Source organism: Suncus etruscus, chromosome 6 (assembly GCF_024139225.1).
Source record: "Suncus etruscus isolate mSunEtr1 chromosome 6, mSunEtr1.pri.cur, whole genome shotgun sequence".
NCBI classification, from domain to species: Eukaryota; Metazoa; Chordata; class Mammalia; order Eulipotyphla; family Soricidae; genus Suncus; species Suncus etruscus.
The window spans coordinates 80,798,095-80,815,962 of record NC_064853.1 but is presented as its reverse complement, the minus strand read 5'-3'; the positions used below and the strand labels follow the sequence as shown (position 1 = coordinate 80,815,962).

At 38.8% G+C, this 17,868-nt stretch overlaps 1 protein-coding gene and 1 non-coding gene across 2 annotated transcripts in view; one reads left to right on the top strand and one right to left on the bottom strand.

Annotated features, from left to right (window-relative positions):
* SLX4IP (SLX4 interacting protein) overlaps positions 1–5,719 on the top strand; it is a 247,744-nt gene extending 242,025 nt beyond the window's left edge. The window contains 7 exon segments of the mRNA XM_049775594.1: positions 3,434–3,582; positions 5,004–5,287; positions 5,290–5,357; positions 5,359–5,429; positions 5,431–5,479; positions 5,482–5,570; positions 5,572–5,719. Coding sequence (XP_049631551.1) covers positions 3,434–3,582; positions 5,004–5,287; positions 5,290–5,357; positions 5,359–5,429; positions 5,431–5,479; positions 5,482–5,570; positions 5,572–5,719 — 858 coding nt within the window.
* A 7,945-nt stretch (positions 5,720–13,664) lies between these two features.
* LOC126012902 (U6 spliceosomal RNA) lies at positions 13,665–13,771 on the bottom strand. The gene has a single exon (XR_007497246.1). It is a non-coding gene; the product is annotated as a U6 spliceosomal RNA (small nuclear RNA).
* Between the last annotated feature and the right edge of the window lie 4,097 nt (positions 13,772–17,868).

The window sequence follows — 17,868 nt, the reverse complement described above, 5'->3', positions numbered from 1 at the left end:
TGATAGATTTACGGATGTTAAACCAGCCTTGCATTCCTGGGATGAAACCTACTTGATCGTAGTGGATGATCTTCTTAACGAGGCATTGAATCCTATTTGCCAGGATTTTGTTGAGGATCTTTGCATCTGCATTCATCAGTGATATTGGTCTGTAATTTTCTTTTTTGGTAGCGTCTCTGTCTGGTTTAGGTATCAAGGTGATGTTGGCTTCATAAAAGCTATTTGGAAGTGTTTCTGTTTGTTCAATTTCATGAAAGAGTCTTGCCAAGATTGGCAGTAGTTCCTCTTGGAAAGTTTGATAGAATTCATTAGTGAATCCATCTGGACCTGGGCTTTTGTTTTTCGGCAGACATTTGATTACTGTTTTAATTTCATCAATGGTGATGGGGGTGTTTAGATATGCTACATCCTCTTCCTTCAACCGTGGAAGATTATAAGAGTCCAAGAATTTATCCATTTCTTCCAGGTTCTCATTTTTAGTGGCGTAGAGTTTTTCAAAGTAGTTTCTGATTACCCTTTGAATCTCTGTCATATCAGTAGTGATCTCTCCTTTTTCATTCCTGATAAGAGTTATCAAATTTCTCTCTCTCTCTTTCTTTGTTAGGTTTGCCAGTGGTCTATCAATCTTGTTTATTTTTTCAAAGAACCAACTTCTGCTTTCGTTGATCTTTCGGATTGTTTTTTGAGTTTCCACTTCGTTGATTTCTGCTCTCAGCTTTGTTATTTCCTTCTGTCTTCCTATTCTTGGGTCCTTTTGTTGAGCATTTTCTAGTTCTATTAGCTGTGTCATTAAGCTACTCAGGTAAGCTCCTTCTTCCTTCCTGATGTGTGCTTGCAAAGCTATAAATTTTCCTCTCAGTACTGCTTTTGCTGTGTCCCATAAGTTCTGAGAGTTTGTGTCTTTATTGTCATTTGTTTCCAGGAACCTTTTGATTTCCTCCTTGATTTCATCTCGGACCCACTGGTTATTGAGCATGAGGCTGTTTAACTTCCAGGTGTTAAAGTGTTTCTTCTGAGTCCCTTTGGAGTTCACAAATAATTTCAGAGCCTTGTGGTCAGCGAAGGTAGTCTGCAAAATTTCTATCCTCTTGATCTTATGGAGGTATGTTTTATGTGCCAGCATGTAGTCTATCCTGGAGAATGTCCCATGTACATTGGAGAAGAATGTGTATCCAGGTTTCTGGGGATGGAGAGTCCTATATATATCCACTAGGCCTCTTTCTTCCATTTCTCTCCTCAGGTCTAGTATATTCTTGTTGGGTTTCAGTCTGGTTGACCTGTCCAGTGTTGACAAAGCCGTGTTAAGGTCCCCCACAATTATTGTGTTGTTGTTGATATTATTTTTCAGATTTGTCAACAGTTGTATTAAATATTTTGCTGGCCCCTCATTCGGTGCATATATGTTTAGGAGAGTGAATTCTTCCTGCTCTACGTACCCCTTGATTAATATAAAATGTCCGTCTTTGTCCCTTACAACTTTCCTGAGTATAAAGTTTGCATTATCTGATATTAGTATGGCCACTCCAGCTTTTTTATGGGTGTTGTTTGCTTGGATAACTTTTCTCCAGCCTTTTATTTTGAGTCTATGTTTGTTCTGACTATTCAGGTGCGTTTCTTGTAGGCAGCAGAAGGTTGGATTGAGTTTTTTGATCCATTTAGCCACTCTGTGTCTCTTAACTGGTGCATTTAGTCCATTGACGTTGAGAGAAAGAATTGTCCTGGGATTTAATGCCATCTTTATTTCAAAATTTGGTGTGTCTTTTGGGTAGTCTTGTCTTAGATTAGGTTTTTCAGTTTTTCTCTTAAGACTGGTTTTGTGTCTGTGAAGTTTCTGAGCTGTTTTTTGTCTGTGAAACCATGTATTCTTCCATCAAACTGGAAAGTGAGTTTTGCTGGGTATAGTATTCTGGGTGAAGCATTCATTTCATTCAGTCTTGTCACAATATCCCACCACTGCTTTCTGGCATTGAGCGTTTCTGGTGACAGGTCTGCTGTAAATCTCAGGGAAGCTTGCTTGAACATGATTTCCCCTTTTGATCTTGCTGTTTTCAGAATTCTGTCTCTATCTGTGGGATTTGTCATTGTGACTAGGATGTGTCTTGGGGTGGTTTTTCTGGGGTCTCTTTTGGTTGGTACTCTTCGGGCATGCAGGATTTGATCACATATATTCTTTAGCTCTGGAAGTTTCTCTTTAATGATGTTCTTGACCATTGATTCTTCCTGGAAATTTTCTTCCTGGGTCTCTGGGACTCCAATGATTCTTAAGTTGTTTCTGTTGATCTTATCATAGACTTCTATTTTCGTCTGTTCCCATTCTTTGACTAATTTTTCCATTGTCTGCTCATTTGCTTTAAGTTTTTTGTCCAATCTCTCCTGCTGTATGGAATTGTTATGTATCTCATCTTCCACAGCACCAAGTCTATTCTCAGCTTCTGATACCCTGTCCCAGAGCTTATCCATTTTGTCATTCACTTCGTTTACTGACTTTTTCAGTCCTGTTAGTTGACATGTTATTTCAGTTTGGAGTTTTGTCATTTCTGCCTTCATATTTTCTTGGTTCTTATTAGTGTTCTGTTCAACTCGATCCATGGTTTCTTGGAGTCTGTTGAGCACCTTCCATATTGCTAGTCTAAAGTCCTTATCTGAGAGGTTGATTAGTTGTTCAGTCATTATCTGGTCCTCAGAATTGTCATCTTCATTCTCTATGTCTGATGCTGGCCTGCGTTGTTTCCCCATTGTCACACTTGTATTGTGGGTTTTTCTACGTGTTGTAGTGGTATTCATTGTCTATATGATGTAGGCAGCACACTCCTCTGGCTCCTCCCTTTCTGGATGGGCTGACTTGCCTCTAAGGGAGGGGAGTCCTCCGTGGATGAAGCCTCACACTGGGACAAATCTTAGGCCCGAGCATGCAACAGAGAAGACAGTCCAGAGAGAAATGTTTGCTTCTGTGATATAGCGCTGTTCTTAGTGTGATTTTTCCTTCTTGTTGCAATGGAGTTCTTTCCTTAGAAAGAGTGCACGGCCGCGTAGCGAAGCGGAGCAGCCGTGCTCCTCTGGAGCCTCTTTTTGCCCCACTCGCAAGAGTTTCACGCAAGAGGACAGTAGACAGACATAGACAGGTCACACTCACAGTCTTTCACAGCTGAGCCCCACTGGGCCGGTGTACTTTTGCGGATTTTCCCCGCCTGGTGTCACACACAGGGAGCCAGCTTTTGCCGTTTGTGGCATTTTGTAAAACACAAAATGTGTAGGCTGGAGTCCAGGAGTTGTGAGTTTACCCAAAGAAAATATAGATGAAAACATTGAAAATTTCCTGACACCAAGCAGTTTTATCTCGCTATCATAAAAATACATCTGTGCTGTTGTCTATCTTTTTCACATATTCAGCAAATACATTTCTGGTTGAACTCTTTGTTATCTTTTGGAATAGATGGAAAGCACTCACCAAGGAATGTCAGATTATTTCACTGACTGTGCTGAGATTCTACTTCCTCTCAGGGCAAGGCACAAGAGAAGTGCTCTGAAAAAAAAAAATGTAGATCCAGGATCCCTGACATACCCACTCTCCCAAGGAAAAAAGTGATGTAGATCCACTATGCTATGTGTACTTTTCCTTATCTTTGACTATGTATATAGCCACATAACACACGTAACATCATCTAGACTCCAGTTACAGTGCACAGAATCTAAGGACAAGACCCACCCTGAAGCTGAGCGTACCAGAAGCCATGTACTTTCTCTGCTCCTAACTCTCTTTCTTTTAGCTTTCTGAATGGTGGCAATGGGGATGGAGGCCTTGCTTCACAGGTGTGTTGCAAGGAGTAATTAATTACAAGGGCTTTGAAGATGAAAAGCACCTGTTGGTGGTATTTCTTACAGCTTTTAAACAGATCTAAAAGGTACATTCCTTTCCTAAGATGATTAGTCTAACCCTAATATAATTAGAATAATCCTTATGCCTCTGATAGCAGCAGTGGGAGCCTTAAAATATTTTTAAGACCCAAAGTTAGCCAGAATAAATATTCTAGCTTCAGTAGTTTACATTGGTTGATTTAAGAAATGTCTCACCATTTATCTGTTGAAGACAGAGTCTTGAGTTTCTGTATTTTTTGTGTAGCTTCTTTGTCTACTTAAGGTGGATTTTACAAGGCAGATATTTGCATCATCTATGTGGGTGCCATAGAATAAAAGAGGTGTATCTATGTATAAGTAGATGCATATCTCAAAAGAAATATTCAGAAGGAAGGGTGGATGGGATATGTTAGCATGTAGTTTAGAAACACATATTGATTTTACCTTTTTTCTTTCATCTAGTGAATTTTTATTTACAGTAACTGACTTTGTTTCTAGATGGCTGCTGAATAAGCCTGACCCTAGCTAAATAGTGGTTATCTATGATGAATATCTTAAAATGACCTGAGAGAATTTCCAGGTTATTTACTTCCAAATAAAATCTTAAGTATGTGAAAACATATTTTTGTCCACACAATACACGCACATAGTGTAAGCTTTGGAAATAGAAAAGCAAGGGGGCCAGAGTGAAAACACAGTGGGTAGTGTTTTTGCCTTCCATGCAGTTAACTAGGGTTTGGTCCCCAGCATGCCATAGGGTTCTAAAGCCTTCCAGGAATAATTTCTGAGCACAAAGACAGAAGTAACCCCTGAGTGACATCAGGTGTGGCTAAAAAATAAAGTAGGAAAAAAAGCATAATATTCATAGTAGTCATCAAAATATTATGAACTCCAACACAGTTCCATTGAAAATCCAGTTATCAGTCAATTGTATAATAGTGCGTTAGGGAATGTAAATTGTTTGAGACAGTCTGCCTTTCTCATTATCCACTTGGGGAACTTTTCTAGATTTTTTCAGGGAGGGGGTAAGATGTATAGAAAGCACACATCTTCTTTTTCTCAGCTATATGAATGTGGAAAGGGGAATTTGGAGAAAACTTTGTCATTGTAACTTAAAATAAAACAAAACAAAATCTCCTTGTTTTTAGTGTGATGAGAACCGAAACAAAAAGCCATGCTGTGAACAAATCATGGAGCAGCAGGAACATTGTGGGAACGTCCAGTCACTCAGAGATTGTGGACATAGCAAGGAGGAGGGGTGATGGCCACGCATTATCGAGTGCTTCGTTGGAGTCCAAAAGGCCCACGAAGGATTTCATAAAGGCAGCTGGGAACCATTGGGGATTTTCTTTTCAAGAGCTGAAAACTGGTCATCACATCCAACCAGAAGACTGCAATGGCCAGCAAAAACCTCATCCTGGGGAGCGGTTAGAGATGGAACTGTAAGTAGGAGCCCTGTCTAGAGCTGTGAGTCAGCATCAGCTAGACCAAAACAGACCAAAAACTCCTCAAGGGGCCAAAACACAAGAGCAGTGCAGGCGGTGTGGGTTTGCACAGGGCTGCGACCACCACAACAGTTTCTCTTGGAAGTGATTGATGAACCCCCAGAGACACAATAGTGGAAAAAAGGGCAAAGTTGTCAGGGCTTTGCTGGCTTTAGAATTGTCAGATCCGGGGTTACTTTTGAAAGAAGATTTAGCAAAAACCTTGTCTAAAGCAGTCTCATGTTTTGGAAAATCTCTCCTCCAGACAGCATATTTTAAATAAGCCAGGGCAGGCACAGCAGGCTGGCTCAAGCACAAATACTGAATTCTGGACACTTCAGGGAACCTATGAGAAAGAACATGAAAGAAAGAACCACTAGCCTACCAGAGAGAAGTGCTGCATGTTGGTGAGGAAACAGTGACCAAAGCTGTAGAAAATGAATCCTGTATAAGTACAGAGGCCAGAATTTTAAATGAATTTGAAGGATTGTTTTTGAATAATAAGAAGACAAATAATTTAGTCATTTTCCATGCCAACTTAGGTTTTAAAGTAGGCACATCTGGGAACCTCTCTCTGCTACTTTCTCATCACACTTTGAAAATGGTTCTTATAAAATCATTTTGATGGCAAACAGTGCTCAACATTGTCAAGAGGGGTTACCATTTCTGAAAGAACTACAAAAAGTGTTAGCCATATGACTTATTGGCTGTCACTGGGTTGGCCACAGAACCACTGCACATGATGTGATATTGCCAGGGTCATGCGGCTCAGTCTAGAGTTGCAGTTAACTCTGCTACTCCTCAGCCTGAGGAGAGAAGCAGTGAAGGAAGCTTTCAGCATCTCACCTGGAACCAGCTTCACTGACTAAGACTATCCTAAAAATGTATACCTTGGGACCTGACTGGACCCTACTTAATGAGAAACTTTGGGTAATTTGGAAATACTTTCTACTAATTCTAGTTGTTGAGCTAGACTAGACTGGTTATCATTCTGGTTACTGTGGTCTCTAGCTCATCAGCTGGGCCTATGTGTGGTTATACAGAACCTTTCTGCTCCTTCAAACTGGGAAAACTCTTGGTTTACTCTGTTCCCAGAGTACACAGTTTAGTAGCCATAGCAGTTAGGCAGCTGTCATGTCCCCTAAGAATTGCTAAAAATTTATGGAGATCTTAGCCAAGCATTTGGGAAAGACATTGTATATGCTTGTTTTGCTTTGCCTTTCCAGCACATCACTATCTTTGCTCTGTCCCCCTTTCTCATACTTTCATTAGGCTCAGGAATAACAAGAGCCAAAGGGAACTCAGTGGCCAGAAATTCTAAATTCTCTTGTACGAGGGAAATAGAAAGCCTGTCTAGAGTACAGGCAGGGGTTGGGTGGGGAGGAGGGAGATTTGGGACATTGGTGATGGGACTGTTGCACTGGTGATGGGTGGTGTTCTTTACATGACTGAAACCCAAACACAATCATGTATGTAACAAAGTTGTTTAAATAAAAAAATGATGCAAAAAAAAAAGAAATTCTAAATTCTAATTTGGATTTTGAATTTTTAGACAGGAACCTTCCTATGGCAGGATCTGTCATGATCTCTGTAGTGAGCTTGCTACAGTGTTACATACTGAATTAGAGCAATGAATAAATTTGGATGTGTACCAATTAACTCAGATTCAATCTAAACTAGGAAAGAAACCATATTCTATGACCAGCTATTAAATGTATCTTTCCTGTTCAGCATCTAGCACTCCTTTAAAGAAATATTTCCTAAACAAAGAAGAAATTAAGTATGTTTATACAGTATATACATACAAACAGATATATATGCATATATATTTATACACACATCCTAAGTATTAGAGCCATCAAGAAAATAAATTGGGTTTTGGAGGAGCTAAATGGATATGGATATGGAAACAGTAGAAGTTCATGGTTATGGTGAATGAGTGTTTTTTCTAGCTCATTCTGTGCTTCCCATGCCTACTTTTCCTAGTTGTATTACTCTTTAAAGAGACAACCCAATTTTATGGCATCACTTTGGGTCATGCAATGCAGTCTGGTCATCTCAGTTGGTGAGAAATTTAGATCTTCTTCCTTTAAGGTTTCAAACTTCACCTGGAGGCATCCCCTTCCTCCAACTCAATTTTGCTACTCCTGTCAGGAACATTTCCTTCCCACCATGTCCTTGCTTTCCATCTAGCTTCTTTCCTGCTCCCAGCTGATGGTAATTCACAGATTCTTTTATGAGCAGAATCCAGGAGAATGATAGTTATATTAGAATATCTTATTTTTATTCAGTATAAACAAGAAAGTACTAAAACCTCTGAGAAAGAAGTAACCATCAGTTTCCATTGCTCTTTCTGGACCTTCTGCCTAGAGTCACCAATATTGTCATTTTTTTTCACTGACTAATGTATCATTATCATTTTTTTTCACTGACTAATGTATCATTAAATTTTATTAAACAGAAAGAATTATTAGAGTAGTTTTAACAGAGTGGGCACAAATAATAACTCAAGAGATAGGCCAAGAAATTAGTTCTCTGGAAAAGAGACTCAAATTCAAATCAAAACAGAAACACCTATTGCAGAGCTATATCTACTGCTTGGGCCAGAACTGGAAGACTAATTCTAAACTGGAAGCACAGGTAAAATTTAGATTGAGTTTTTCTTTGACCCTAATACTCAAAGCCAATACTTGTAATTATTTTCTTTGAGAAAAGTCTTTGCTTTAGAATTTGGTAGAAGTACAATAATTCACCTAAGAAGGGAATAGAGTCTTCAGTTGTAAGTGAGTATGGTCTTTCTTGAAGCCTTCATATGAATTAAAACAGGAGTAATGAGAGAACATCTTTTCATTTTAATACTATTGCATGTGCTTAAGAGGTTCAGCATTCAAGCATCTTCCTTCTGCACATGCAAAATCCCTTGGCTTTCTTGTTACTCATAGAATGATTGATTCATTGGCTATGTAGAAGTACATTGGGGAAAATGGTTCTTAGCTTTATTTGTGGCTTGTAGAAGGGAGATGAAGAGTTCTCTACTACTGTAGTGATGTGTGCTTTAATATTCTGAAGAATAACAGTATCAAAAGGCATATCCTGTCAGTATTCTTAATCAAATGAGTAAGTTCATCAACCACATGGATGCTTAAAAGACATGTGGATGCAATTTAGTCAATGCTGTGAATTTGACCTTCCTAACTTTCTTGGTGCCATGATTAGTAAGTTACCTTCAGGTGCTTTCAAATGATTTTTTAATATAGACTGGTTTGGAATTTGCTTACTTTTTTATATCCACAAACAGTAAGTGCCTGAGAATAACCAGGATAATTTTTTTTTCATATGCATTTTTTTCTACTAGAAGTTAACTGTAAATCCCCCTCCTTATAGGCATATAAATTATGCAAAGGAGCAAACATTTGGGGAAATGAGTCTGAGTGCTGCAGTTTCTGTTGTTTACTGAATTTAATATTTAAAAGGGAGGGAAATATTTCATTTTATAAAAAGTAAGTCATAAAATACCCAGTTTTTTGTGTAATGGAGAAGATAATTTCTCTCTGAATGAGTTATCCCAAGATACTTTGAAGAAACAAGTACAGAATCACAGTCAATTGTTTTGTATGTCATGTTTGGACTTTGGAATAAATTGTTGCCTTTTATTTCAGAATGAACTTCAAGAGGGAACAACATACAAGAGAAGGAAACCTCTGTGCACATGAATGGCTTAGGTTCACAGTGTCACCATTGCTGTCACCATTTTCCTTGAGTTTCTTCTTGGCATTCCTATTGTATCATATCCACACATTCTACTGTACGACCCTCCCTTTGAGATAACAAGTGTCTTTCCTAAGAGCCAAAAATTCTTTGTTCAGCATGCTATAACTTGAATATGGAAATCACTTTAATTTCTTCTTCTCTCTTATGAGAAAAGATTGGTTTGTCAAGATGAAGAGAGTTCATTCCTTGTTGCTGAAACACGAATGAATTGAAACACGTTGGAGCAAGTAAAAAAAATCAAAATTAAGCTGATTTTTCTTAAATAGTTAAAGCCTTCCTTAGAACAAAATAAATTAAGCATTATAAAAAGAAGTTAATTCAGATAATTACTGAGGACAGAAGTCCAACCGTATATATCATTGGTATTACAAGTTAATGGCATAATTAAATTCTCAGAAATCTGCAGAACTCCCTTTCATTTGGTTTTTATACTTATTATTAATAAAACAAGAAACAAATATGTGTCAATGTGTAGCTTAACAGAAGCAACTCAGTTAGATGAGATTATTGCCCTTAATTGTGAAGAAACACTCAGTATTGGACTTGAATTTAATCACACTCCACTGTTTCTTTATATATAGTTTTAGTAGGTTCAGTATAATATAGATTTGCCACATGTTATCTTATAATTGTCATTGGTTATCAAATATTTTCAATTCTTTGATAGTACAAAAATTACCAAGAAATAAAAAATCTGACTAAGTGTGCATATGAACGTGTAGTTCTGATAGTTTTTCAGGATAATTTTCTTTAATCAAATTAAAGAAACCAAATAGCAAACACTGAATGCTAACAGGAAAGCTTTTTTCCCCATTGATCTTATCCTTTCATTTGTTTTGTTTTTACTATTTAAATAGCTGAAATAATTTTGCAAGCCTAGGGGATAAAAAGAGTATTAGTAAAAATAAATCTGTTTTATGAAGAAAAACTAAAATTGTTTTAAGAGATCAAATTAGCATATATTGCTTTTCTTCAAACCAAGGGAATTAGCCCCAGGAAATATAACTCGAAGATGTCCTGTTCGAGTAATGTTTAAAACAATATTTAAAATTATAACCATTTTTGTTAGAAACTCTTTCCTCCTCTTTCCTAAAAGCCATTCTAAGGTTTGAAAACTGTGCTAAAATAATCTAAGAAGATTTGCATTTGAACAATAAGCCCTGAACATTTAGGAGTGGTGTTTGCAGTGCAGATATGTTTCCATTCCTGCTCCCAAATGTAAGTTCAGATAGACCCCTTTTGTGAGGGGTTAAAATATTCAACCTTGATTTCTTTACAGAGACTTGTGACATTTTCCCAGTGGATTCATTTTGTCAAGAGGTTCTGGTCCTTGGATAGCATTGAATGAAGTCTTAGGACTACCTCACCCTCTACTCTGCCTTTTATGACAGGATCTAGGGCTTCTCTGGTCACTTGTAAATATATTTATCCTAAGGTCTTATACATAATTTTAGGGGAAATATTTTAGTATTAGATTGAAAAAGTAAATTTATTTTTGTTTTGTTTTGTTTTGTTTTACTTTGGTTTGGGGGTCACACCTAGCTGCTCAAGGCTATGCTCATGGATCACTGCTGGTGGGACTGGGGAACCATAAGTAATGGTGGAGATCAAAAGGATGAGGAATAGCCATGTGTGGATTGCTGGAAAACACTGCTACTGTAAAGCAAAGCCCATTTTATCCCAGTATTTTTGTCATTGTCACATGCAAGACTGTCTATCCCTAGCAAGACTGGTATGCTCTAAACTTGGACCTAAGTCTGGGTTGAAGATCCAGAGAATACAGGATGATTGGTGCTCCTAGCTGCAAACCCTGTGCAAAGCTACTGCTCTGCTATTAAATGGTTTGTGTTTTTCTGGACTTAACTTCCGGAGTCTCCATTTTATCAACTCTTAAATGAAATTCATATTTGGGGCCAGGAAAATATCTCTGTGAACCAGATAATATGCTTTGCATGCTGAAGCCCCAGGTTCCATTCCCAGCATGGTGGGCCCCTAAGTACTATTGCAATGGCCCTGGTAGCAACCAACACTGTTAGGCACAAGCACCCTCATGGCTGAAAGGCTTAAAAAAAATCAACTAATTTTAAGCGTTGCTCTTGGCTCTGTAGAATTTTGACATAGATTACCACTTATATGCATTAATTTCTTCATGTAGTTAAAAATTATTCTTGGTTGGCCTGAATAGTGGAGCAAGAGATAAGGCATATATATGCCTTGCCAGTGCTAGCCTAGGACAGACCATGGTTCGATCCCCCAGTGTCCCATATGGCCCCCCAAGCCAGGAGCAATTTCTGAGCGCCTAGTCAGGAGTAACCCCTGAGTGTCACCAGGTGTGGCCCAAAACAAACAAACAAAAAGATTCTTGGGTTAAAGGGATAGTACAGGGCCTAAGGTACTTGCCTTGAATGCTGCACCATCTTTTTCATTCCTGTCAACACTCATGATCTCCCAAACACTGCTAAGAATGATTCCTGAACATAGAGCATCACCAGATGTGGCCCTAGAAACAAAATAATTAAAAGAAAGGTTCTTGACAATAGCCATACATTGGAAACAGCACATGGGTGACTTCTAGTAAAATCAGAATCCTGAAGCTTTTGCCTGGGCATTGGAATTTTAAAATTACTTCATATAATGTGAAATAATAGCAAGGAGCATTTGTGTATATACACATGTATACATGTTAAAATTGTGGATATTTAAAAAAGGCACATTGGCAGAGCTGTGTCCTTTAGAAGATGGCCTGTCTGCAAATAAAAAGTACCTCTAGAGTGTGCTTTCAAAGGAAGAAGAAAAGCTTTGGTGACTAGGTGTCAGGAGGCAGATATTGTGCTGTACAAATGGATGTCTGGTTTCTTCTGTTTCTCCTTCAGACCCTCTACATTCATTCTCCTGCTCTAGACCATGTCTCAGAGCATGAGTTGCTTCTGTGAGAAATCATTACTCTTATACAATGAGTTTTTTAAGTGCCTAAAATAATTGAGGTTTACCTTTGATCCATGATCATTAATATCATTAGTTAGCCCACAAAAAATGCGTGTGGATCTTAAGTTCACATTTGGCAGGGCAGCAGAAGTATGAACACTTTGTATCAGTGACAGACCATATATTCCTTACTTGTGATGTGAATTCTTACATTGGTGATTTGTTTTTCCCACTAATCTCTAAGCCTCATAAAACAAAGGGACTGTATTTATTGGGTTCCCTGTGGTTCTCCCAGCAACTATTACATAGAAAACACTTAATAGTTTTGATAAGTGAAAGAAAGAATGACCAAATATTAGCAAATTTCTGAATTGCTAGATGACAAAACTCCATTACTGTTAGAGCCTTTCTGATCATGTTCTTTGCTCTGTCCAAAGATACTGTAAGATACTAGAGAAAATATATTATATTTCATAATATAATATATGTTTAAGTGTTGAGTGAATTGACCAATCAGTGAAACCATGACTACTTGACTCCACACTTCCTGATGAGAGCAATGATGGGTAATCCAGTCCTTCTTATGCCCACATTCTCTAGTGAAATCCTCCTATAAATTTGTGAAATAATAATAAACAAGTAACATGGTTGTAAATAAAATGAAATAGTTTGACTCAGAAAACTCATCTGGGGAATCCTGTGGGAAAATTAGAAGAGTTTCTCATCCTCAAAAGGATTACCTGGGATGAGCTGCTAACCTTGTTTTTAACTTAATTTCCATTTCTTCAAACCTCATTCCTTACCCAGCCTGATTTATTTTAGACACTGAAGTAAAAAGTGGGTGGGACTCTAGTGATGGGCTGATTTTATGATGGCTTTGTATTTTCTCCATAGTCCCTAAAAGATCATAACATCTAACTATTTAAAAAAATAATAATAAAAAAGAAAAGAAGAAAAAGAGATTTACTAAAGCTTTCCTCTCCGAACCCTCTCCTCTGGGGCTTCTTAGGCGATCAGAGCCCTGACCTCTGCGGGAAGAGAGGTCAGTCCAGCACACAAGACTCAAAGGGGAGGAAGAAAAAGCAACTCCTCAGCAGGGAGTTTGACTTGCTTTAGGGCAGAAGAGCTTTTATAAATAAGTTCCCAGTCTCCCACGCCCTCTCGGCAGGCCCTTCTATTACTAGTCCTGGCTCTGCAATTCTTGCTCACACACACACACACACACACACACACACACACACACACACACACACACACACACACACACAGAGCAGTGTGATGGACTGACAGACCCTTCTGCAGAGGAGGCAGGTGATGGATTAACTGGGAATTGGGCTGGGCTCAGGGGCTCTCACAGCCCTTTTCCCATTCCTCCTCCACATGCTCCGTTGGTGAGAAGAATGCCAATAGCTCTTTCCCAAACCTGCAAAGTGTGCCCAGGAGGATAAATACCAGCTTCTTCATTCCTGTTGTCAGAGGGAGAAAGTGGACCAATACATTAGGGCACCCTAATCACTTCTGGTATTGCTCTGGAGGGGCCAAGGATCAAACGGAAACAGCACATATAAGACAAGTACCTAATCCCTGTACTACCCATCCCCACTCTTTCTTTTCTTTCTTTTTTTTTTTTTAAATATGGAATGCTTCACGAATTTGCGTGTCATCCTTGTGCAGGGGCCATGCTAATCTTCTCTGTATCTTTCCAATTTTAGTATATGTGCTACCGAAGCGAGCACCTCTTTCTTAATGTTTTAAACAATTTTATTGTAGTAGTGTTGCATTATAACATTAGGTCCACATGTTTCATTCTAGATCAGTATCTACATATACAACATTAATTTTCCCACTGAAAGTTCAACTTTATCCATCATATAGTTGATCCCTTTAATTAAATAGATATTGACTGTCCCATTTATTCATCTTTTATTCATCATTTATTCATCTTATTTATCTTTCCCTGCTCATGAATGTAGTCCAGTAGCTTCAAGGTTTGTTTTTGTTGTATTTAGTTCATTTGTTTTGTTTTGTTTTGTTTGTGTGTACCAAATAAGAATAAAATAATATGGTGATTGTTTTGAATGCATGTCACTAAGTATAATCCTATGTTTATCTATGTTGAATCAAATAAAATTACTTAATGATTATTAGAACTGAATACTTTTTTTTTTTTTTTTTAGTTTTTGGGCCACACCCGGCAGTGCTCAGGGATTACTCCTGGCTGTCTGCTCAGAAAAAGCTCCTGGCAGGCACAGGGGACCATATGGGACACCGGATTTGAACCAACCACCTTTGGTCCTGGATCGGCTGCTTGCAAGGCAAACACCACTGTGCTATCTCTCTGGGCCCAGAACTGACTACTTTTATTCTATATATGCCATATCTTCTTTACCCATCCAATCACCTGTTGATGGGAATTTAAGTTGTTTTCAACTCTTGCTTATTATAAAAATGTTGCATTGTAAGGGGTACATAAATTTCTTTGAATTAATAGCTTTGTATAATTTTGGGTAAAAAGACATAAGTGGGCTAAATGGGTGGGAATGCATTTCCACTTTTAACCCTTTTGAGGAATCTCTATAGTGTTTTCTTGGATGGCTGCATCCGTCTCACCCCAGAATATTTCCTTTTAGTCACAGCTTTTCCAACACCTGATTTATATTTTGGATATAAATTTTATATAGTTTTCCTTTTGAGGAATCTCTATAGTGTTTTCTTGGATGGCTGCATCGGTCTCACCCCAGAATATTTCCTTTTAGTCACAGCTTTTCCAATACCTGATTTATATTTTGGATATAAATTTTATATAGTTTTGTTATGGGTATTCCCTGACAGCTCACTGCTGTTTTGATCTGTTATTTTTCTAAGATGAAGAAGAAGAAAAGTCTGGGTCTTGTTCTGCAGTACCAGAGATCAAGGTTTGAGTTGACTGCTAAGCTACAACTATGATTTGAAAAAAATCTCATTGAAAATGAGGTGAACTTGAAAATATATCATCCTAGTTGGAACGTGGGCAATTTTAAAGTGAAATGCACAAAAACTTTATTTTATATGTTATTATTATTTCAACCATTTTATTGTTATTAAGATATTGGTATTTATGTATTGTTAATCATTTTAACTTTTATAATTTCTTCAAAGAAAATGCATCATATAATTGACATAGTTGATCATAACACATTTTCCAGATAAAGTAAAGCAGATAAAGTTATTGAAAAAATATAGAAAGAAAAATAAAAAGTAAAAAAGTAGAGAGTTAAAAGAGAAAAGAAAAAGTATAGTAGCAAGTACATTTGTGAAAATTATTTTATCTCCAATGAAAGTCACTAATACAGGGGCCGGGAAGGTGGCGCTAGAGGTAAGGTGTCTGCCTTGCAAGCGTTAGCGTAGGACGGACTGTGGTTCGATCCCCTGGTGTCCCACATGGTTCCTCCAAGCCAGGGGCGATTTCTGAGTGCATAGCCAGGAGTAACCCCTGAGCGTCAAACGGGTGTGGCCCAAAAAAAAAAAAAGTCACTAATACAATGGCAGAAGATTTAATAAGCTCTTGTTTTTTTTTTTTGTTTTTTTTTTAGCTTTTGGCTTTTGGCTTTTGGGTCACATCTGGCAAACGCTCAGGAGTTCCTCCTGGCTCAGAAATCACTCCAGGCAGGCTCAGGGGACCATATGGGATGCCGGGATTCGAACCAATGACCTTCTGCATGAAAGCCAAACGCCTTACCTCCATGCTATCTCTCCGGTCCTTAGTAAGCTTGATGTTAGATGTTAGATGTTCATTCTGTTAAATTGGTATGTTTCCATAGGGATGACAGCATTAAAAAAAAATGAAGTTGTCTTGAGATTCAAAGCACTATTACTTATACTATAACTTTTAGGCATGTGTACTCTGCTTCAAGGCCTCGTAAAAGAAGAAAGATATGGAGGGAGGGTGCTTTCACTTGCTTCAAAAAGCCCTGGTGTTATCAACCCCCTCCCTCAAATCAGCATACCTAACTTTGGTCAGATTGGGGTCCCCAAAAGGAATTCTGGAGGGTCAGTGATGAGGCAGGGTCATGGGGGAAATGGCGAATGTGGATGATAGAGGCAGTAGATATGGCTTTGGCAGGGTGAGGAGTTAGCCTGCCCTCTCCTTCCTAGATGTCCAGCTTTCTGTGTTTGGACTGGTGTTTGCGTCTCATTTGAGAAAAGAGTGAATCTCTGGAGCTGGACTGGTTTGAACATGGCCAGTACTGTTAATCTTATCTTTCGTGCATATCAAAACCCGTTTTGAGCATCCCTGTGATAGGCCAACTCTACTTGGATAATCTCCATATTTTAAGGCCAACTGGTTGGATATTTTAATTATATCTTTAAAGTCCTTTCACAAAAGTACCTGAATTAGTACTTGATTAATAACCAGGGGCCAGGATCTTGGGCTATCTTTTAATTTAATCTACCGCTAGATCCAAGAGCAATTAGCTCAATTCTGACAAGGGCCCTCTTTCATGGTGAGAACAGAGACTGTCCTTGAATCGAGTTGAATTTCTTCATATTTATTGGACTCTATAGTCTCACTGGATACTTGAAAAAATACTGAAAGCTTTCTTCTTTCTGCTGCCCTCTCATGAATGCCATTCATGGCTCACATTTATTGCCCCATTTCACAGAGAAAGAAACAGAGACAATCAGAATTACAGAGACTTCCCCAAGCTAGTAGCTGGCAGCATTCAGAATACAGGTCTGTTGAGTCCTAAAAGCCCAGACACTGCTATTGAGCTGTGACAGATGTGAGCCTAAGACCACCCAGGCAGTGAATGCCCAGCCAGGAGTCCAGGAACTGTGAAGGAAGAGCCATGCTAGGGATCAAGAAAGTCTTGCCTCAGATGAGACACATTGTTGTCCACTCAGCGAAGGGCCTGGCTGTGCTCATGGTAAGGTGAAAGTAATGAAAGCGACACCAGGTGAGCTGGGCAGGGCCCTGTGGAGCAGAGAACACTGGGTGGCATGTCTAAAGCCTCTTCTGCTGAGTATTGGGACAAGAATTCACAGGAAGAGCAGAAGTATTAGGTCATGGATATGAAGAAATTAGCTTATGAGGCCTTACTCTATCTACCTTTTCTGTACCCCAGTAATATGATTTTCAGTTGTGTACAAACCTGTAGCTGTTTCACATTTGGGTTCTGTAACATGATTTTCAGTTGCGTGCAAACCTGTAGCTGTTTCACATTTGGGTTCTTGCTTCCCCATTTATGCCTAGAATCCTTATAAAGTGGATTTTAAAAACACTTCCAAAAACCATCCTTGCAAAACCAGCAGGAGAGCCCCCTGAGAGTATCTGATTGTTAATATCCTGTACTTGGAGAGTTTCCATTTCTGGATCCAGGATGGGGCTTTTCCAAGTTGTTCTGTGTGGGTGCCTCTGCATATAGGAAACTTTTGCATAATACGTAAGTCTGGCCCACCCCTGACAAGACAAACAGGTTAAAGATGATTTGTGCGCTGCATTCCTAATCCCTCCATGGCGTGCAGGGAGGTGGAAGAGATATTTTGGGGTGTTGGGTAGAGGAAGTAGAGCTGCCCACAGGCTGTTCCAGAAACTCCCAGATTTGTCTGAGCTGGCCCCACTGCACACAGGGCCAAGTTCATTTCATTCAGGCAACTCAGATTTTAACATTTTAATATCTTTATGTCATTTTTATATGTAAATACAAAATTTGGTAAGATTTCTGGAAGCTCACCTGGAAGCAGCTGGCTAGGGAAAGCAGGAGACAACAAAGGAAATGTGGGACCAGGACAAATCTTAATGGCAGGTACTTTCCATCTGCCAGAGCTTTCCCAGTGGCTTCCAGGCACTAGG